Source organism: Patiria miniata, unplaced genomic scaffold (assembly GCF_015706575.1).
Source record: "Patiria miniata isolate m_02_andy unplaced genomic scaffold, ASM1570657v1 HiC_scaffold_5, whole genome shotgun sequence".
Lineage (NCBI taxonomy): Eukaryota > Metazoa > Echinodermata > Asteroidea > Valvatida > Asterinidae > Patiria > Patiria miniata.
In genome coordinates, this window is record NW_024037072.1 from 40906776 (window position 1) to 40929949 (window position 23174).

A 23174-nucleotide genomic window follows, 5' to 3' on the forward strand; every position below is an offset into this window, starting at 1 on the left:
TTTGATGGACTTGGTCCAGTTCCTAGTAAAAGACGCTCTAGAGGTAGTTGGTGTAAAGGGAAATTGCACACTGCCGTTGAGAAAAAATGCTACTGGAAAAAAAATCCACAAACAAAAAATTCCCTGACAGTGCCAACTGCTTGTACGTTAGATTACTGAACCCTAATAATGAATGTACATTGTACATGTAATAAGATGGGCTGAGCTGAGGAACCCTACAGTTGAATGCACGTGTAACCCAGTAAACGATCCAGTCATGATTTGTAATTAAATAAGCCCCATTACTCCATACAAAGCAGTGCAGATTAGGAATGCAGTGTAGCAATTGTGCGTTTGGCTTTGTCAATATTGCAGTTTGAACTGTGGCCACTTTGATTAAATTGGTTGGCAGCTTTGACCGATAAAGAGTGCAGTGTGTTTTTTTCCCCCATTTGCTGGAAGACTGATTTGGATAATGTGATATTTGACATTTGAGGCACATGTACGTGTGTATGTATATTATTGTGACAGATTTAAAAGGCTGACCCCTGCAAGGCAGTAAACAAAATTCCATTCTGCTGGTGCTTCTTTTGATATTTATAGATTCTTTTACATTGTACATCTAGGTCCATAAAGGTTTCAAGAGTATATCATTTACAGCTATCCAAAAAGTAACTGACCAAATTATTGTTGAAAAACCACACTTGGTTTAAAGATAGTAATGGCACAGCCACTAAACTCCCTGTGAAATTATTCTTTCAGGCATGCTGTCATTTTGAAGAAAACAATAAAAGAAGGTCCTTTCCAAAGATGCGTCCAAAGACGCATTTTTGGAAATGTCTGTTAGCCGTTTGTTTTTAATTCGGTGAAGCCGTGAATAGGTGTGCGCAAGCGTTGACAGGACAGTTCAGTGCGTGACACGACAATGGTTCAGTGCGTGACATCGCGTAGCTGCAATCGGCTGAATGAGGACGTGTGCTGGACGCTGATTTCGGGTGCAATTCTAAATATGACTCGGCAACTTTTGAATTGAAACCGAGATCCTAGAATATTGTTTCCTTGGAATATACACAGCATTTACTGAGCTAAAAGTTCATCAGGTTAGTTGTTAAGCACCCTTCTTTAGATTTTGAGCGCTTTTGTTGCTTCAAACATGAAAAAATGCACAAATGATATATACTCTACCTTTTAATCTTTTGGTAATAGTGCTTACAAATTCTGATGAATTTTATCAGCGAGCAAAATAGTTTTACTCAATGGAATGTAATATCCTTGTCAATAAAGGACTATGGAGCACATGATGAAGGTTGGTACACAATGAACAAATATACAATCACCAATGTGCCAGCCTAATAAACTGGCCCCCATCGGGATTTGCATGCGCCTGTGCTGTTTGAAAACTGACAAAGAGCTTTATTAAAATAATCTAAAGAACAGGAAGCGCAATGGCTGATATTTGACCGATTTTAAAGAAGAAATTAGAGCTAATATTCCTCATGGAAGCTCTCAAATCATAAGTGTAAAGTGGTTTTCGAGAAAAAGTGTGGCATTTGACAAACAATAAAACAACGCAACTAAAACGATCAAAAGAACATCATGGTAGTGTTTTTTTTTTTTTTTACATCTGTTGGGGACCGCTTACCTTTTTTAATATTTGAATCGAAAAAATGCTATTCGGCCGATGTTCGAATATTTGATATTCAGCACAGCCAGTTGTTCATGTCCATGTACCGGTACATGTACAATGTACATAAATAGAGCTACATTGTACAAATTATACATGTACATGTATGCAGGACTTAATCTGCATGTATTGTACAAATCAATGTACATGTTCAGTGCGTATTATGGAATCAGTCCATAACTTGATTGTACTGATACATGTATGATCATGTACAGCCCTACCCCTCCCCAACACAAACGCTTCACTTCACCGGTACATGTGCTAGTGAAACTAAGCTTGCACCCATGGACCTATTTTGTGCACATTTTATATGGATCCAATTACATGTACATGTAGTTGTACAGCAGCCTCAAAGTCTGGATCAAATTCTTCAACTTGACATGGGGCCTGATATGAGACATGCACGGCAAGCCAGCTGTCACAACCCCAGCTGATCACCAGAGGGCGACAAACAATAGAGACACATTGTACACGGCATAAGTACCGGTAGGCCCTATTGATCATTAACATTAAACTTGTTTTATGTATGTAGTGTACCTTGTATCAGCTCTTGCGAATATTCCAAACTCTTGAAATATAAACAAGTGCCTTGACAAGATGAAAGTCCCTCTTGAGCTGTCTTACACCATAGAGCAAGGAATTTTCTATGCTTACTAAACAGAATACCCTATAACTGAATCTAATTTTACTTACATGTGTACGTACCGGTACAATGTACCGATACCTACAAAATTTGTTTGATGTAATTTGAAGTTGAACTGTTTATGCCCAAAAAATTGGCTCCGGTTTCTGGTCTGCGCTCGCGTCACCGTAGCCATGCGCGTCAGCAAAATTAAACCGTTTTTTTTTGTCAATGTAAGATGATGTCTCAAATCCACCAAACTCACTGGTTTGACTGGAATCCTGCTGCTGCACAATTTTAACGTGTTTTAGATCGGGTTTCGATCGAGTATAAACTTTATGTGGCCTCTCTGGGTTCCCATACATTTTGCACAAAATTTAGTTGGGCACCATTTGCAGTCATCAGCCGACATTTGAAGAAAAAAACAAGTTAAAAAAAAAAGCCTAAGGGATTTTCGGTTGGTTTTTATTTTTAATTTTTTTTATATTTTTTATCACTGCTCGATAACAATTTATGTACCATATGTACATTACGCATACTTATGTACATTCTTACTAGTAAAACCATAGAGATAGGACATCGCCGATGTGCATCGTATATTGAAGCTCAGAATCTACAAGGACAGTGTACAGCTTGTGACAGCGCATCTGGACACCCCCAGGACTCGAGTGGAGTGGAGGCTGGGGTGATTCAGACTGTGATCTGCTCCTAGTCATTCTCTCGCTTAACACACAGCCAGCTTGTCCGTTTTGTCTTTCCTGTGTTGAAGTGTATTGGGTGACATTCCTCGGTGTGTTTCAGTGCTGGTGGAATATATGCACGTACATGGTACAGTACATGGTGTACATGTGCACATGTTCATGCATCCTGATTGCAAAATAACATGGTAAATGTACACATATACATGTCAAACTTTGTCACCTGGGCATTCAGAGAAGTATGTGACTATGTGTTGTCATCACTGTGTCAATTTTATACATTATTTCCACATTGTCACATGTAGGGAGATCAACAGCACATGTACATTACGTAGGCTACCGATAGATCATAGATGTTTTATCAAAATACAAAAGTCAGATCATTCTTCACTGAAATTTAAGAAGTCTTATTCTTACATGTACAGTGTACATGTATGTACTTACATGTAAAGCCTTATTGTTACTAAACCTGTTAACACCCACACTATGTGTACATTGTATTACATTGTATTTATTCACAGATGAATCTGTAAAAACATCTGTAGTGCTCAGGCTGTTACAAGAATAACCAGGCAGGGCGGTTCCAGACTGCTAGGCAATAACTTTACTTAAACCTTCCTGCTATTTTTACAGTCACAGACAGTCAACATTTCCATCCACTTCCCCTGCTATACCTTTAACACAGGCTAGTCACCGGCAGTCAGATCGTACATATATGTCAAGCAAGCACTGTGACTAGTCAAACAGAGATGAAACTTTTCCGATTTTAATCGGAAATCCGACTTTTTGGATTTTCCAACGAAATTTCCGATTTTTTTACAGTGTCCCACAAAATTTGATTTTGTAACGATTTTTTTACAAAATGTCATTTTATTTCAATCATAATTTCGACGAAATTTCGATGAAAAGTCGATGGAAATGGCACGTTAAAATCATCGCGAACGTAGTTTTAATCTCTTTCACCAGTCGTTATTGTAGTGTTTCAACGGTAGAAACACAGGCCATAACACTGATCGGAGCCTTCTCCGGCTGGGCAAAAGGTTAAACATTGACAGGTGACATGGAAAAATCACTGTGTCACACGTGCGTGCGAATATGCAATGGTACAGCGTACGTACGGTACCGCACCGTACCGTCCGCTAGCACATGGCCGGTTGGGAACGGGTAGCCTTGTGAACGATCCAGTGGATAAAATCATTATGTTGTGCGATTTTCCGAAGGTTTCAAATTTACAATTTGTACAAATGCAATGCTTTAAAAATCGTGATGATTATCTCGAGGATAGCGAAGAGAGCATTAGCGAAACATTTCACTGGCATTTGTTGGAAGAAAAAGACGATAATGCCTGATTTTTCCCCACGTATGAATGCAAGTGGAGTAGTGGAGTTGTGTGGTTGAATCATGGACATGATTGAAGCACCATGAACGGTGCCCTTGTCTTCCCTCGACTTTCTCAAGTAAGAAGTGAACTTCTTTATTGATGACTCCATTACTCTAACTGTAATTCAGGCATTTTATGCAATGAAAACACTGACTTTTTTTTTTTCATCGTAAAATTTTGTTTGAATCAAAAATAAAGCAGGAGTTGGTGTCCGGAAATTGGGCATGAAGTGTATTGTACATGCATGTTCATGATGAACATGCATGTACAATACAGTTCATGTGTGTAACTGCAGCGCGGCCCAGATTTCGGACACATATTTTTGTTCGGCCTATTTTTCGATTTTTTTTTTGCCATATGCCAGTTTCATCTCTGGTCAAAGTCAGTATAACAGACCATGAATTCAGACAAAGCAACCAAATTGTGGGCACAGCTGGCTTAACAATTACCCACAGTTAAAGCATCATAGCTCAACAGTCACAGCCAGTCAATCCTGCTTCATGTAGGCTGGGAATTCTTAACTGTTGAAAACAGTCACTTGATTGATTTTGACTGAAAGGACTACAATGTACTTGGCACAGAACCAATGTTTGCATAGGAGGGTTAATTTCAGAATATTTTTGACACTTTGTTTGGCAATTACTGGTACAATGTATCAACAATTTTGCCAGCTTTACGATTCCACAGATGCCACAATAACACCAGAAAGGGTTTCACGCTGGGATTAAAAAAAAAACAATCTCTAAATAATTGGTCAAGGTCTGGCACCTTCGTGATCACCACTGGTCATTCTGCCTTCCTATGACAGTGGTTGATAACCTTGCTCCCGTATTCGTCACGATGTCATACGGGTCAGTATCCGCTGACTATCCGCTGGCCCTAAATTATTCCCTTCACTCAGTCAACGAGGATCTTTTTTTCTCCCAAAAGGGGATTTCCCTAGGCCCCAAAATTAATATCCTATGTGTATACGGGGTACATGTACCAGTCCGTATTCTGGATTTGACATACCGGTATTCAGTCAGGGGTATTTCCAGAAATAACCTATAGGTGTCGATGGACAAGAAGGGTGCATGGTGGTACCAGGATTCTCCCAAAAACTTTTAATAGATGGGACATGAAGAAATTTACCACTTGCCCAAAAATGTCCAACAAAGACTGGCGCGATATCCCAACGATGTTTTGAACTAAAATCTTGCTGTCTCCATCTGGTGGTACACTGTAAAACTAAAAATACAAAAATGTCATAAAATTTAGAAACATGCTTTTTTCATGGGCCAGTGCTGCTTGTGTTCATTTGTCGATTGAGAAATATTGGCATAGCCGCAACTTGTTGTGTTGTGCAATTGGGAAAAAGGTCACTCACACTGCATGATTTGGGCTCTCCCTTTTTGTGCGGGAAGGTGTGCACATTTTGCAAGGAGAGTACCCTAAACCCTGCACGGATCTTTAGAGAGCATTCGTGTCTGTGGCTTACAGTGGGTACTTCCTCCTCCACCCATCCAAGTCACAGGGGTCAGTATCCACCACACTTACCACCATGGAGTGTGTGTGCATTTTCAGGGAGGGATTCCCTGTTTAATACACATCCCTTTTGACATCTGAAAGGTGACTGTCCTCTAAACTCCGCCCAGATCCTTACACTGACCAGTTGTCATTCTAGCAGGGTTCCCCCCTTACCTTTCTACCTTATCAAGGTCATTCACCTAGTCAGAACACAGACCTCAAAACTTGTATCTTTCACTCATGGGTAGAGCACTGGACCCAATTTCATAGCTCTGCTTACACTACAGTTAGCGAAAAATCCCTGCTTAGGCCCAAAAAAAAAATACTCGGTCTTTGGTTAGACCAAAGTTCCCGGAATTGATGCGGCGACGCTTTTTTTTTTTTTTTTTTTTTTTTTTTTGTTGGAGCTACCGCGGAAAATTTTGGGGAAAAAAAAGATTGACGCGCATGATTAAAATCGACGTGCGCGCTGACCAGAGAGCAACTTTTTTTTTTTTTTGACCTTACTGTAGCAGAAAATTATGTGCTTATGGTAAGCGTATTTCACTGCTCAGCGAGGTATTTTGGCTTCTGCGCATGTGTACATCCCCTAAAATGGATTTTGTGCTTACAGGGTTAGCGCAGTTTTTTTTCTGCTAGCACTCTTAGCAAAAATAGTGATTGTAAGTGTGGAATTCCGTGTTTTGGAGCCATGAAATTGGGCCCTGATATCTATGTAAAAAAATCTGGATAGCCCAATTGCTGTTGGAAGTGAAATCACCGTCCGCCATATTACCACTCCAGGAACAATAGATTTGTAAAGAAAAATAGATTATTTAATTGATATACATGTATGTACATGTACATGTACACTATTTTTACACTACCTATATTTTTTGTTTTCAAAAAAAAATCAAATAGGCAACAAAATTTATTGGATATCAATTTTCTGTTATACAAAAAAAGTGGTTCGTATATTTTAAGACAGTTCTATAGGTCTGTCTCAAAGACGGACATCTCTGTCAGAGAACTGCAACTGCGTATTTTACGCAATCAAGCATGCATTGCGCAGTGTTGAAAATGTTCCAAACACGTGCGCTTGTTGCTCGAAATGTGTTTGAAATACGACGCAGCCGATGTGCGTTATGCAAGTCGACGCTCAAAATGCCGATTCACGTGGCTGGTCTGTAGGAAATGACGTCATTTGAGAGAGACCTGTTCTAGATTTTTTGAAAATTCAACCACTCCCACTGTGGGAGTGGTTGAGACTGGTTCCCTCCCCACATTCGAATGGACAGATTGGGAACCAGCACATAGCTTCACTTGTTTGTCCTTCGAGCTATCCAGCTTTTTTTACATGGAGATCAGTACTATAGAGTCCGAAACTGGCAAGGGTTTCCTGCCCCAACGACCTCGGATGAGGGTCAACTCATCTGCAATGTGCACAAACAGGCACGGTGTTGTTCTTGGACATGTGAAATAGGCCAATCAGACTACGAGGAAGGTAGAACATCACAGCACACAACAACCAAAATGTTTTCAGAAGCAGGTTTCCGGTCTAGTTGTAAACCCTTCTTCTACCTCATCACTAACCACGGTTTGTCTGTTCCTCCCAGCAGGGTATTCTGGCCGGCTCTTCCTCCGGTACCACCTCCATCACTGCATCCACCGCGTCCAAAGCCAAGAGAGCACGGCTCACGCATCACCAAGCTGCCCAGAGTGTTAACTGTGAGTAGAGAGTAAATGAAGCACAGTCAAATCAATCAATCACACCCTACAAGACACAGTGCTAAGGGCCCGCCCCCTTGTATTTAACTAAGCCTTCCGCGGTATCGATGAAAACAATGATTTTATTGAGAGACACCTTTGGGCAATTGTGTAGTTTAGGACACCTTCCCTTTTTTATTTGTTCCGTTCAAAAATGACTTTCCCAAACGACTGTCAAATTTTCAAAAATGACACTTGCAGCCCTAAGCAGCCTTTTTTGTTTAGATTAACTTGAGGCATGTTTTTTTTTTTTGTAGTTTTTTAAAATGTGACTTTTTTTTAACCTGTTTTAGCACTTAGAGACGTGCGAGTCACAACAGTTCAGGCGTTGTCATCATTTTACCCCAAAATTTTCCTCATAAATAAAAACCCTGCTTTTTTCTACGACATTAATGCCTGCTGATATTCAATATGGTATTTTAGCGAACTAAAAAATATCAAGTTACTTTTCCTGCTGGCAACTAGTATTAGGTAAGTCCGAAAACAAAAAAGTGTCTTTCCTTCTCTCATGAAACAGGGTGCTAAACTACACGATTACCGACCTTTGCGCCAAATCATGTGTCCCTGCTCAGGTGCATTTTTGGCACAAATAGAATATGCAGGTTTGTTCAGAAAAAAAGCTCGCACCATTCACGTTGGTTAACCAGGGCGGGCTGTCACCACGTTATGGGGAAGTTGTTTATTGTTAGGCAAATTAGGACCGAGTTATGGGGACTTTCTGCTGTACCCATAGCGTCTTCGGTCCCCATAGTACCATGGGACAACTCGTGTGTAGTCCCCACACCTATGGAACAAGAATCGTGTACATGTACATGTATACACACTCATGTGTTTTACTGCCACACACAAGTAAAGCAATCAGTGTCACGTACATGTACACGTAAAATCCTATACAGACTTCATACAGGTATAGAACAAAATACATTGTACATGAACATGTACATGTACATGTACAGTAGTAGTGTACATGTACATGTACGAACAAACAAAGAAAAGTTTAATCAAGTAAGAAATTTAAAGAATACTCTTTTTTTTTCATGCACTTTATGACTGACATTTTAATGAGCGTTTGCGTTGTGTAAATCGGGTGTACTCTGAAGGTGGACCCCCCTTTTCTTTCTGGGTTCCTGGAGAGTAATCTGCTGTGGATGTTGATATGTACATGCCTGGCATAGCAGGCATGTCAGCCCCCATTTATTGAGCAGTCTTCTCGGGCCTAAAGAAAATCATTTCAACGAAAACGTGTGACAGCTGAACAAAATTCAAGATTGATTTTAATCTCTAGGAGCCCTTTCCCCCCCCCCCTGAAATTGACATGTTCGTCTGGTTATGACGTTTTGATGAATTCTGTTCTGTTCTGAAAATGACAGGAGGGAAAGAAAATATTGAAGTTCCAAGTGACAGATTTTATTGGGAGAAAAAAAATCTGATGGAATGGAAGGGACAATTTTTTTTTTTTTTTTTTTTTTTGGCCACAGTGGGGTTTTTGTGTTGAGTTTGTGGAATGTGCTGCCCAATATTGCAAACAAGAAAAACATTTTCAGTGTTGGCTTGAAATGATCCTACGATTGAGGATTTCATGTTGAAAAATTGGCTGACGGACAAGACGTTTTGTTACATGTACATGATCAAATCCACAATTAACCTTGTCACATGAAATTTGGCAAGATGTAAACTTTATGTGTTAATTTTTGTTACATGGATCTCTCATCTCATAGCCAAGGAAAAGGTCGTAAGCAGCCCAGGCACGCAAAAAGCACTTTTGGAGATAATCGTGTTGAAAAGTTTTGTGCTTCCATTTCTAAATTAAAAATAACATAAGGCTGAAATGTGGACTTACGAAAGTCGTTATTAATTACAATAATATTGTGCATTTTTATTTCAAAATGTTACTTAATTTTGAAGTTATTTCAATTTTTCTGCTTGCGACCTTTTACCGGGAACTCCATCTGCCTTAAACGTGAACTCTCCCTACATTAAACGTGCACTTACGTTGTAAGCGGCATGTTAAAGTCCTTTTGCCGGGAACAAACTTGGCTTTACGCACCCACTTCAGTGGGACGTTAGCACACTTGGAACATATTTTGTTACATTAGAATTACACGCTAAGGACCTTTTGCCAGGAACAAATAATAAAAAAAACCTCCTTATGACTTTTGTTCACTGTTAATTATGTCAGTTTGACGTAGCCCTTAGAGACAAAATGTATATCAAATGACAGATGTTGCCATGCTCTATCGATTACCTGAAAAATCTGAATTTGACCGTTTGACCCATTTTTTGCCCTAACGACCTTCTTCCACGCACCGGACAATATTTTCTCAGGTTCCTACAATGTGTACATACCGGAACATGGGTGTATTTGGAACTTTATTTCACACACAAAAATACTTAAATATTTGAGTTTTCAATTTGACTTCAATGGCTTTTCCTTTGACTTTTGAGTGTTTTTAGGTCCTCTGTAGTGCATTCACCCTTATTCACTTTGGCACTGAAACCACCATGCCAATGAACACAATGTAACACACGCATGTTTGTTTTACATACTCTATGTGGACATTCCTTTGTTTTCGTGTAGTTAAGAAAACTCGATACAAAAAACAACTTTACTGAAACTGTGAAAACTCTTTCAACCCCCAATTTTTTTTTTTATTTCCTTGAATGTTTCTCTTCATTCTGCCACAAATAACCCTAACCCGAAAATGCCTCTAAACCTGTTTTCCAGAGAGGGCGAAACATTATGTGGACACGGCTTAGTCCACATAACGTTAACACAACCGGCATTATGTGGACATCTTTTGTTCTCATGTCCACATAGTGACTGTAAGACAAAGCCAAAATAAACACAATGTAACACAATGTAGTACAAGCGCAAATGGGTTAAGAACTGACTTTGATAATCTTTTTTTTTTTAAAGAGAGAAAAAAAACAGACAATCTGCTCATTGGCATTTTAAAATTGTCTGTATAAATTTCCAATTTTACTTTGATAAAAATGTGAAGTTGTTTTCTCTTTCCCTCTCTATTTTTTCCCAGTGTCTAATCCCGAAGACAACTTTCTCCAGTATCATGTCCCGTCTGAAATCCTGCTCAAGATCTTCTCTTACCTCCTGGAGAAGGACTTGTGCAATGTCCTGTGCGTCTGCAAACGCTTCAACACGTTAGCGGGGGACCCTACAGTATGGTAAGGCAGCAGTTTCCTCTCGCAGGCATTGAAAAATGTCAACATTAGCTCGGTGCGGCCACACCCCTCAGAGGCCTGTTACAGAATTGTGTGCGTTTAGCTTTTATTTTTGGATCGCTCAGTGTTTGGTCATTGAGGTTGTAAAAACATTGCAATGATTACGCATTCTGCATTTCTGTGATACAAAGTAGGCATTCTTGATGTCTGCAAATGTTCAAGTTTATTGAACCAATTTGTACATTGTTCAACTGACCCTGAGCATTTTAAGGAATCTTCCAGAATCCACAGAAAAAAAAAAAACAGCATTGTGCGGTAAAACCTATGACCTTTTTACATTGAGCCAGGATTGAAGTAATTAACCTATCGCGGTAGAATCGCGTCAACGCAGCTTGTGAAATATTGTCCAATTATACATGATATACAAATGGACGCAGAACGAGCAAAATCTGAGACAAACAAAATCAACGTACAAAGTTCCATAGGGTTGTCTAAGGGGCATGGCTAACTCGCAAACGGCGATAGGTCACTTGTGACTAGGATCTACAATGCTAGTTTTATGAAGCTGTTAACCCTAAAAGGGCCTGGAAGGGGACGGGATTCCCCGATTTTCTCCCTCTCTCCCCCCACACATACAGAGGTTTGTTTATGGTGTAATTCGAGGATTTTCTATTGTTCCTCTTCCTGTTCCTTTGTACATACTCTTTTGCAACAGCTCTCATTGGTTTTGTACACGTTTTCCAACTGAGGAGTCCTCGATTTGGTTCCTGTCCTCAATTCATCGATGATGTTGCACGTGTGTGTCCTCGATTTACACCATAAATACGCACCTACACACTTTTTAAACAATATTTTTGCCAAACGATTTTTTCTCGCCATGAGCTTAAGAATTTCTAGCTTCAAGTCTGGCACATATTTTGATACCAAATTTATGAAAATTGACCTTACGGTCACTGCGCTGCACGACATTATTTGAGGCAGCATGCCATGGAAATCTCACATTTATTGCGGACTTACTGATAGCTCGGGTTAAAACCGGAGAAGAAATGTATTTTTTTTTATAGAAAGGCAGAAATTAGCATCATCTCAGTAGGTCAAGTACATGTAGAAGCATGATTTTCAGTTGTGGCAGGAGTATTTTTTAACTCATGATAAAACTTCACCGTACTGTATGTCTTTCTTTTTTCTTGGTCTCTTTTTGAGAGAGAGAGAGGAGGGCGCGGTCCTCTAGAAGGAAGTCCCCCATGTACAATCCAGATTAAGAAAAATTCCTTGTCGTTTGGGACTGGTCCCCGAATACTAGTGTGGAGTGAAGAATGTACTGGAATTTTTTTTTCTGCGAGGAAGTCATTGATTGACTCAATTTGAAGGAGAGCCGGTCGCGATTTCCTCTGATAATTTGGACTCTTACTGTACTATGGCCTCTTTTTTCTCACAGATTTGCCGTGGGTAGGCAGCCCCTAGGGTACATCTATGTTATCAGCTGAATGTTGCCGTCTCGCACATGGCTTTTTTGGCCTTAATCTTTGGGGTCTGGTGTTAAAAATGTCCCATGGTTTTTTTTTCTTCTGTGTCTGTGCTGTGACGTTTCCGTGTACGTCAAAACTGCGTGGGTCATCCAGTATGTATCGGTCTGCTTTGCATCCGTCAGATTTATTAAAATTTGCCCTTTTGACAACTGATTCCCTTCAAATGAATTCACCCAGCTACCCTGGTTCAGTAGTCTGTATTTGCTCAACCAGCGCTTTAGTCAGCATTTGAAAATGGGTGTGCTAATCTGCCTGAACCCGTTAATCCTAGTTACCGCCTGTAAGTACCCAGCCTGTTACTCCTTATACCAGCCCGAAGCGCCCCAGCACAGCATCACGGATTTATTAACCATAGCCCTCCTCAATCCTCCACAATCCACCAGGCGGTTTTGGAGATTGAGGCGAGTTGGTTTTGGAGGATGCATTGTGTCCAGGTCTTGCGCTGCACCTTGTGTTGTTTATGCTTTAGCCAAGCATAAAATAGATAACACTAGATATCTGCACTGCCTCCTAGATCCCTCCTCACAACAATGATTGTCGGAGGAATTTGAAAGATTGAGGCAGTGGTCACCCCTCCACTTAAGATGCATGTATGCACGAAATAACGATGGTTTTGGAGGATTGTTTTATACATGGTGGCTATTGTACAGTTGCGCACCCAGGATTTGGCTTTGGGGGGGCTCACAATTTTTTTTTCAAATTTTTTAGAGGTTTAATTTTTTTCAAAATATGTTGCCCAAAATGTTTTGCCTCAGAAAAAAAAATTGGGTTTTTTTTCCGGGGGGTCGGACTATTTTGACATTGGTGGCGCCACTTACACCCCTTTTAAACTACTCGAAAATAGGCCACATGCATATCGCGAAGGTCAATTTGTGGGACTAAAAAAAAAAAAAAATACCAAAAAAAACCCTGCCACTGCTATTGGAGGAATTTGCAGGATTGAGGATGGTTCCTACATTGTAGCCAAAAGGGCCCGGGGGATTAATCCTAGTTTCCATATCGACATAAGAAACGCAGAGAATATCGCAAGCAAGACCCAAACTGCAACGCACACATGGAAACATTTCATCCGGAAATATCACCGAGAACCCAGACAGACGCAAACTATCTTGCAGACGACTTTGCCGACTGTTGCGCGTACTGTCTGTGCAGTCTGCGTAGTCTGCGTAAGCTGGACGTCGATATGGAAACCAGGCTTTAGGGATAAGGAGTAGATACGTGTACAGTGTGGTTCAATGTAATAGAAGCGCTCATGTGAATAACATGTATTCTGTCATGTGAGAAACAAAAACAGCAGGCATTTTGCATTTCATGATTGTAATATTGTGGAAGTGCATGGAGGACAAGTTTTGTGAATAGTTTGAAAAGAAGGAGACAGTACTCCACATTTTTTTAAGTACATGTAACTTACATGTACGTGTATAAGAGATTTTGACTTACGGACCAGTGGGTTTGTAGAAACAAAATACCCTATTGTTTGTGATGACAAATTGTGCCTCATCTGTTAAGTCTGGCTTTTGTCTGTTATTATGCATGAGTGATGACCACCACAGATTTTCTGCACTTGTGTCAGCCTAGTGTGTCACCCGTTCTGTCCTGTCTAGCGTCGGTCAGTCTTGTCCACTTGTTCTGTGCTGCAATGTGGATTGTCACCAGACTCTCCTGTATATTTGTCAGTCTGAGTGTCACCCGTTCTGTCCTGTCTATCATCGGTCAGTCTTGTCCACGTGCTCCCCTGTGTAGTGTGGATTGTCACCAGACTCCTCTGTATATTTGTCAGTCTGAGTGTCACCCATTCTGTCCTGTCTATCGTCGGTCTGTCTTGTCCACTTGTTCCCCTGTGTAGTGTGGATTGTCGCCAGACTCCTCTGGATTGTCGACAGACTCCTCTTGTCCACTTGCTCCCCTGTGTAGTGTGGATTGTCGCCAGGGTCCTCTGTGTGTTTGTCAGTCTGTGTGTCACCCATCCTGTCCTGTCAATCGTCGGTCAGTCTTGTCCACGTGCTCCCCTGTGTAGTGTGGATTGTCGCCAGGGTCCTCTTGTCTATCTATCACCCCTTTTGTCTGAACTTGCACCTGTCTATCCTGAATATAATTTCCTCGGTATGACTGATGGTCCGTTAGTCTGGCGGCATCCTGCCAAGCCCGTCAAGGGTCGGCCATCCATCTTGTACAAACCCTGAACTGTCAGGACAAGCGTAGTGCTGTGTCAGGCCCTATGACTGGTTCGAGCCACTCCTGAAAGCTGTGTTTAAAATCTCTTCAAATCTTACATATTTTGCGTCAGAAATACCTTATACAGTACTGTTGTGCTCTGTGGAATAATAAAAAAGTAGGTTTGTACCGGTAGATGATCCTTTACATGCAAAATTGCAAGTTACGAGTCTGCTGTTGCTTACATGTACTGCATGCCTGTTATTGTAGTTAACATGATGCTCATTGCTGATGAAGTTCGCTGCAGCTTATGATGGATTCACATGACTCATGATTCCAATTGATATGTGCAATACATAATTCCAATTCATACAATGTACACGTATGTATGTGCAAACTATAACCACACAAAAATCCATACATGTATGTGTCTGTATCTGTATCTTGTTTAGTTAAATTCTTTTTACTATTTTGAGAGTTGGGACACTTCGAGTTGGAGATACTTACTCCCAACCCTACATGTAACAAACTCAACAAACAATTGAAAGGTCCTGGTGGATTCCTGGTGGATTTTGTTGGATTCAGCATGCTTCTGACTTTTGATGCCTTGGGCTAGCTTCCGCAAGGTGCTTTCAACTCTGAACGGGCGATACAAACTAAAACAAGACACATGTATTGAGCTCCCTTGTCGTATACATGTTAAATGATTCTGCTTATGGGCAATTCCATGGTAACTCGTGTACGTTTAAAGGGGGTCCTCTATGCTGTAATTTTATAAAGTCAAAGCATTTGGGATGGATTTTTCTCACAGAAGATCCGTTAAAGTTAAGTGACTAAACTACACAAAAAAAGAGGCCATCAAAATAAACTTCAGGTGGTTTGGCAATACGTTGTTTTTTTTATTAGTAACCCGCGTTACAAAAAAGGACATGGTAAAAATGTTAATATCTTGCATTTAAAAATGTCCTCATACTGTGCACTGCTGGAGGATTCTTAACATCGCCGTTTTTCATTAGGGTGCAAGTTATAATGCTCCCATAACAAGTATTTACAAATAAAATAAAATCAGTTTCTCCGCTCATTTTTGGTACAAAGTTAAAACATAAAAGAACCTCATTATCAAACCAAAAAACTATATTGGCATAGAATATCAGCCTTTCTCTCGGCCATAAAAACAAAACTCACAATAATAAGTTTGCATTTGGCATGTGGAAACAAGATACCAAAATGACCACCTAAAGTTTATCCCCAAAACATTTTTGGACAAAAAATCTGACAATAGTCCGTCTTACTAGCACGCCACTCAAATGAAAGATCTTGCCATGTGCCCTTTCATTTGATACCGCATTTGAGGTCGTAATGCTTGTAGTTTGTAAGATTCCCCATATTTAAATCTGTATTATAATTTCAATTTTTGTTCTGGTTTTGTTTGTTTCTGTCAGGAAAAAGATGTACCAGTCAGTCTATGAGATGTCCCTGCCTGTACTGCGTCCCTCACCCACCAGGTTTAAGTTTGTACAACCAGACAAGGTCGATTCCCCTAACATTTGGAAGGAGAGCTTCAAAACACTAGTAAGTTGCTTGGGTCGTTTTAACAATTCATTTTGTTGGTTTTGTAGTTTGTTTTACTGACTGTTAAATTCATGAAAGCTTCATGTTTTGAACATGAATGAACTCACGTATTAAACATACTTATTTGAGACCACTTTTAGTGACCAGTACAATAATGCATGTCTTACATATTCACAAGCCTCACAGTTGTATTTTCAACAAACACCAAACCTTTGTGTGCCGAAAAAACAAAGAAATATAGTATTAAATGCAAAGCTTTTAAATCAACGCAATAATCCCACAATGAAAAGTTAGCTCTTGACTGATCGTTGGAACTCACCTGCATTTCTTGATTTCTTCTAAACGACAGCAAACCAGATGGAATAATTTCTCTGGGTACCAGTACGACCTTTAATCCTAACCTTCCCAAATTCTTCAAAATCCTCGTGCAAAATGGAGGACTTTGCAGGATTGAGGCTGTATGCTATATTTACATGTAGGCAATTGGAGGATTTTGCAGGATTGTGGCTATATCCTAGCAAAAATGCATAGGGAGTTAAGGTTTAACAAAGTAACAGTTTTGATTATAATTTGGTAGGTTACTTTTGGGATTTACAGGTGCAAATGATCCTATATTATCAATTTTTTTCAGTTTTTATTATCAATTTTATTTTTCAGTACAATGCAGTTCACGTCAAGCCGGGCCACGCGCGCCGCGTCTACGACAACATGGAAATGTACAAAGGCAGGGAAATCCAGTATTACGACACGATAGAGGAGGCTCTGTCATCCGTGGAGGGTAACGATTACCCACTCATCCTACTACACGCTGGGGTGTACAGTGGGGAGTGGCTGTACATCGACACACCCGTCTGCATACTTGGTGCTGGTAAGTATGGGATTGACCTTACTGCCAAAGGAAAGTGGTAGTAGGCTATGTGCACAAGTACCCCCTCAACTGTAAGAAAGGGAGAGTTGGGGGAGACCACTGGGAGGAGATGCATTACTGACAACACTTGACGTTCCAGTGAAGACACTTATGGCTTTGTGCACATTTAGAATCAAATTAGTGCTATACATGCGCAAACCAGTATTTGCTTGCACAGGGTTCCTTATGGAGGAGTAGAAAACACAATAGACCCCATAATGAAGTCTTTAGAAATCAATAAAGGGAAACGCTATGGAGTTTGAGATTTCAATAGGAACAAAGGAAAACAAAAGAATTGAAACAAAGGTCTGCTTCATAGGTACATGTATATGTGTGTATTGTGTGCGCACGCGTGTGTCGCATCCAATGGGCTCTCGATAGTGGTCAAAAAGCGCCCTCTCTTGTTCGCGCACCGGTCAGTGGGCGTTTGGGCAGCTATACATGCGCCTCTTCAGCGCCAAAGTGCGTGTTCCAGCTGTCATACATGTACATACGTTCACACACATGTCGGGCATTTTTCCACGCACGTCGGACATAATTAAGGCTGTGATAGGTCAAAGCGTCATGGGGCAAAGCTTAATGGATCGACCTATTCATAATAAAGTGTGCCGTTACAGTTTGCCTCGAATTGACCACTTTCCATCTGAAGTAAAATTTACAGGTTTAACAAAAATATTTTCAGTGTTTCTTAGAAAGCTTTATGTCGAATGCAAAATACCATTTACTGTCCTTCACTTTTGCAGCGCCTGGACATATTCCGGACAGCGTCATCGTAGAAAACTTCAAGGAGTCCACATTTGTTTTCTTTGAGGGCTGTGAGGATGCCTACTTAGGACATATCAGCATTAGGGTAAGCATAACGAGCAATTTCTGGACGCTCCACGCATTTTTTTTTTAAACCTCTTCCCTCTTTTTTTCTGTGATTTATATCAACGTTTAATAGTGAAGCTTGAATTTCTTTTCACAGTTTTGTGGGCTTATTATATCAAGTACGTCTTCAAGTTGTTGCTAAGTGCAGAATTGAAGATGGACATTATGTCGTGAGATATGGGTGTATGACTTGTAAATGGGGACAATTTCATGGCAGACAAATGTAGCAAACTTTAGCAGAAGACGTGCTAAAACTTGCACATGCATGGAGATATATATTGCAGTGTCACTATTGGAAACAAATTCTGCCCTTGAAGTTAATAAGCACTTTGCTGTGCTTCATGCTTTAGGTCTCTGTGAAATAGAAGGAGCCTTAATTGGCAGAAAATCGTATCAGAGAGTCTGAGAGAGAAACTCCACTTTCTGCCTGAAACTGTCGTAGTACCTCGATTTAGAACAAAAGGATATTCCAATAGCATATTTTCCCACATGCTGCATCTCTTTGGAATTCCTTGCCTAGTGCTTGTTTCCCTCCAACCTATGATCTGTCCTGTTTCAAGAGGATTGGTCAGTTTGTTCCTCCCTTCAGTTTTCCTGAGTACCTACTCTTCCTTTTATTTCTCTTGTAGCCCTGTACCTTGAGTAGCTTTTTAGCCTTGTTCAGGGCAAATATGCATAAAAAATTGTTTTTAAATTTATAAACATATCTTCAACCACGGATCCTCTACACAAGGATAAACGACTCTTCTGAGCTTGTGTACAAAATGTACGGAACGGTTTGTCTACATGCCTGATATGCCACGTCTGCGTACATAGAACAACGCATAGAACATGTAGAACAATGCGCGCACCATGATTGCCGACAGCTGGTGTCCTGACAGAAATTTGACCACCGAAAGACTGCATTCACGCGCCGGGTTTCGCGCACGCAAACGCATGACGCGCAACTGCTATATCGCGCCTCTAACCAGAAATTTGGGGAAGTCGTTTTTCCTTGTGTTGGAGAATCCGTGGTTCAACAGGCATTGCTTGCAGGAGGTAGTAGCGTGGTACCCTAAAACTGAACAAATGTACACACTGATAGGAGTGTCTTTCATACGCATATGATTATCATTGGTTCTTTTCTCTGTTTTTTTGATGCAGTTTAACCCTGACCACCAGTCCAACACACCCCACCACAAGCACTCCTGCGTGGAGGTGGGCTCCTGCTGCTCCCCCATCATCGATAGCTGCAACATCCGCAGTCGCTCACAAGGTAGAGCAAGGGGTACAAGTGTTTTTATTTATCAAGCCCCCCCCCCCCTCCCTCCCCACACTACCCCAAACCTTTTAGCACATTTGTCATCTCATGCACACCCTTTAAAAGTAATGGACGCCATTTGCAAACATTCAAAAATGAAACTGTCAAAATATCATGAAACATCCTACTTATTGTAAGTAAATAATAGGAACATGCATCCTGTGAAATCAATGCGCCTAGAATACTGTCATTTTCAAAAATAGAGGAATGTCCTCATTCATTTCCTCGCGATTGTTAGGACCAAACCATTGCACTTTCAACGTGAACCTATGCTTTGCGTCAAGCAAAATGAAGATACATTCCTTGAATCGGCAAAAACACTTTTTTTGCAAACAGTGTCTGATACCATTTAATGGTGTATAGAAATAGACAAAATACAACATGTGTCTCTGAAACAATGATGAGTATGCAAGATATAAAGGTTTTTTAATTTGCGTGTCAGTAATTATCAAGAATTTGAACGGAAAACATCGGTCTTACTCACCTACCCTTAAAAGCCACCCCCCCCCAAAAAAAACACCTCAAATAGCTGGCCTAATGTTTCGGTCCTAAGCAAGAAACAAACATACAAGGAACACACAGGCGTGCAAGGGTGGAAGGAGAAACACAATAGCGGGGATTAAACAGGGGAAGGACCAAGAGCTGTGGCAGTAGGGGAAGATCAAAGAGAACGAAGAGAGGGAATGGGGCAGGAGAAGGAACAAAGGAGTGTGGTTGTGGGTGAGGATCAAAGGGGATAAAAAGGGAGGGATGATGCTGGGGGAAGAAGCAAAGGAGTGTGGCAGTGCACGAAGTGTTAGATAAATAGGAGGGTAATAAACAAAATTGCACATAACTTACCCGTCCCTGGTGTCCAAAACTGGGCACGAAAGTCTTGGCGTTTGTGTCTGAACTTGTATCGAACTTTAATAGAAATTTCTTTTAAGCTTTTATGAATATATATTGTCAAGCAATCCATTAAAATTTAGGGTGTTCATTGTGTGATATCTTTTTGTCATCTTGGCATCCTTTTGCATTCCTCTGATTGTTTTCTTTTTTCTTAGGCTGATATGTCGGATCAAAATTCTCCCCCAAACATTTCTCAATTGATCTTAGTTTGGATCCGGATGAAAGTTTAAAGAATCCATTTGTACTGTTGGGGATTTCTTGCAATCAACACTACCATAGAGCATTTTAGTCCTGTACCCAGAATTAGAACTTCCAACAGTGTGTTGACCCTTGTGTGTCTTTGCTGTTCATTTACCAGTGGGTGCAGCCGTTAGTGTCAGTGGCAAGAACGCAGCGCCCACCGTCAAGAATTGTGTCATCAGTGACTGTGAGAACGTAGGACTGTTCATCAATGACCACGCCCAGGTAAGAAGCTTTGGAAAAATATTCCATTCAAATCATGAAGACATTGCTTTCAAAACACATAAGGGCCTCTGTGATTTGATAAATTAAGGAACATTGTTTGAGAGAGATCTCAAATTTTACGTGTAGATAATGTAGCTGATATGTTGAAAGTCATTATGTTGGTAAAGGTCTAAGTAATGGTGTGAACTATGAGTAACAAATTGCTTTTACTTGTGAGTTTTTGTCTACAATTGTTCATTATTACTCATGGCTCAAATATGTGATGTGATCAAGCTAAATGAGTCGTTTGTCAGGAACTTTCATTTGGAGATCCAGGCTAAAAAAAGGGCCACTTCTTCACATCACTTCTTCACATTTCTTGGTGTTCTGACTTCCATAATTATTAAACTAAAGATGGTACCAGCATGCGGCTTTCGGTTTTCACAGCAGTAATGCTGAGATTGTGCTGTTTTCAAATCTGTAAAAAAAAATATATATTGAACAGGGTTGACAAACGACTCATTTAGCTTGATCGCATCACATATTCTCACACTGTATAGACTAATTCGACGACAGCCATTTTCTGAGGTGGCACTGCGGTGGCACCAGGCTCATTTGAGTCGCACTCAGGTAGTACACATGCACTCTGGGCTCCTTCCACCAAAAGTGTTACCAAAATGTGTGCACACCTCGTCTTTAAGAATCCATGCAGCATTTTTGCGAGTGTGGCACCACCTCAAATATGGCTTCTTATTTTGTTTGCCCGTTTACACTATACTTGCTTGCCTTAGACAAGTTCAAACCCTGCAGATTGGAGCTAACACTGATACATATTTTTTTCCCAGGGTCACTTTATGGACTGTGAAATCAGCGGCAACGCCCTAGCCGGTATCTGGGTCAAGAACCATGCCAATCCCCTCATCAGACGGTGTCATATTCACCACGGTAGGGACGTGGGCGTCTTCACTTTTGACAATGGCATGGTGAGTTGATTAGTGTGTTAGGGACCAATAAAAAAGTCACTGAAGTAGCCGAGGACCCTGATAAGCATTTCAAGTCTGTGATAAGCAAGATTGAAATTCATTGATGTACCTTATATACACAAGTCATAGTTCAGAGCAGTAGGCCGATTCATTGAACCCTGCTCCATCGTATTTTGACCAGTCACAGCCGTGATTCATGTTTCATGTGTCCAGAAATGTGTGACATGCGTGCACCAGTGTTGTAGTGGAGAACATTTCCACGAGTACGAGTACTTGCCATGAGTACGAGTTCAAGGCAATTTTTTCCATGAGTACAAGTACCAAAAATTGTACTTGTATTCGTACTCGAGTACATTGAAATTTGCTCCTACTTGTGGAAAGTACTCATACTTTCCACAAGTAGGAGCAAATTTCAATGTGTCACGTGCTTTCAAGGGCTTTTTGCTGCCAAAGTAGGCATTAATCAGATGCAGAAGCCTCCCAAACAATAGAAAACTGGCTCTTTTCCTGCATGTAGCTCTTCAATTATTTTTTTAATTCTTACAGGAGAACATGTGCAAGAGTAGGAGTACAAGTATGAGTACTTTATCATGAGTACGAGTAGGAGTAATTTTTTTCTTACGAGTAGGAGTCCATGTTCATAAGTATGAGTATGAGTACCAAAAGAATGTACTCGAGTACGAGTAATACAACACTGGGGTGTACCCGTGTAACCATCTACATTTATGCCTAAGGTATCACATTCAACAAACGCCTTGCTGAGTACATTCTCAAGATAGATGTTAAATAAGCTGGAGTTAACAGGCAACTTTGTCACACGTCATTAGTAGTAGAGAATCAAGTCTGTGAGATCATTCTTTACTCTATTGCAAAATTTGGCCATACTAAAGCCCGGTTCATGCGAATGCGAATGCCAAGCGAATTTGATGTCATGAAACATTCGCTGCGAAATTCGCCCGAGTTGAAATATGTTCAACTTTTACGAATTCGCAGCGCAAATACTTGCCACGACGTCACAAATTCGCGTTTGCTTTCGCTTTCGCGCAGAGTATGAACCGGGCTTAATAGAGATCTTCTATCAGGTAAATGAGTTTCCTGGTGATGCCATACTGCTGCAGTTAGCTGGAAACGTCCTCTTGTAGTCACTGAAGACGACATGCTCTTGTGAGAGAAAACCTCACACAGTTGGATGGTACTTGAAACCAAGACTTGTTGCTTGGAAGTTCAAATGTCTTAGCACTCAACCAACAAAATTGCATGGGTCCGTTGCAAATTCAGATTTAAATTAGTGATCCACTGTGTTTTTATGGAACTTGTGCTGGTCTCCGAGGGGTGAGCCTCTAATCCGCTATGTGCCTGATTCACTGAATCACCGTCACTTGTGCATTCACCTTGGCCATCAAAATTGAAAATCTCTGGCTGTAACCAAATGTTTTCTTGTCTGTGCCACAGGGTCATTTTGACAGATGCGACATCCATCATAACCGGATAGCAGGCTTTGAGGTCAAGGCAGGAGCCAACCCTACGGTGGTGCACTGTGAGATCCATCATGGCCAGACGGGAGGCATCTACGTCCACGAGAACGGCAGGGGGGAGTTCCTGGAGAACAAAATCCACTCAAATACCTTCGCCGGTGTCTGGGTGACGTCAAACAGTGATCCCACAATCAGGTACAGACTTCCTGCGCATAGACCCCAATTAGGTGACCGCAAATAGCTGAGTCAAACCAGT

General features: G+C 40.8%; 1 protein-coding gene across 6 annotated transcripts in view; it reads left to right on the plus strand.

The window, feature by feature from the left end:
* Positions 1–23174, plus strand: part of LOC119740232 (F-box only protein 11-like) — a 47340-nt gene that overhangs the window by 14003 nt on the left and 10163 nt on the right. For 3 of the 6 annotated variants that reach the window (XR_005272659.1, XM_038215466.1, XM_038215469.1), the window contains exons 3-11: positions 7466–7577; positions 10652–10799; positions 15922–16051; positions 16709–16919; positions 17702–17808; positions 18972–19095; positions 20375–20481; positions 21306–21443; positions 22896–23113. Coding sequence is in view for 5 of the 6 variants with exons in the window: in XM_038215466.1 (XP_038071394.1) it covers positions 7466–7577; positions 10652–10799; positions 15922–16051; positions 16709–16919; positions 17702–17808; positions 18972–19095; positions 20375–20481; positions 21306–21443; positions 22896–23113 (1295 nt within the window). In the remaining variant the exon portion in view is untranslated. The remainder of the gene's footprint in view (positions 1–7465; positions 7578–10651; positions 10800–15921; positions 16052–16708; positions 16920–17701; positions 17809–18971; positions 19096–20374; positions 20482–21305; positions 21444–22895; positions 23114–23174) is intronic. The other 3 variants (XM_038215467.1, XM_038215471.1, XM_038215468.1) reach the window with 2 other exon arrangements.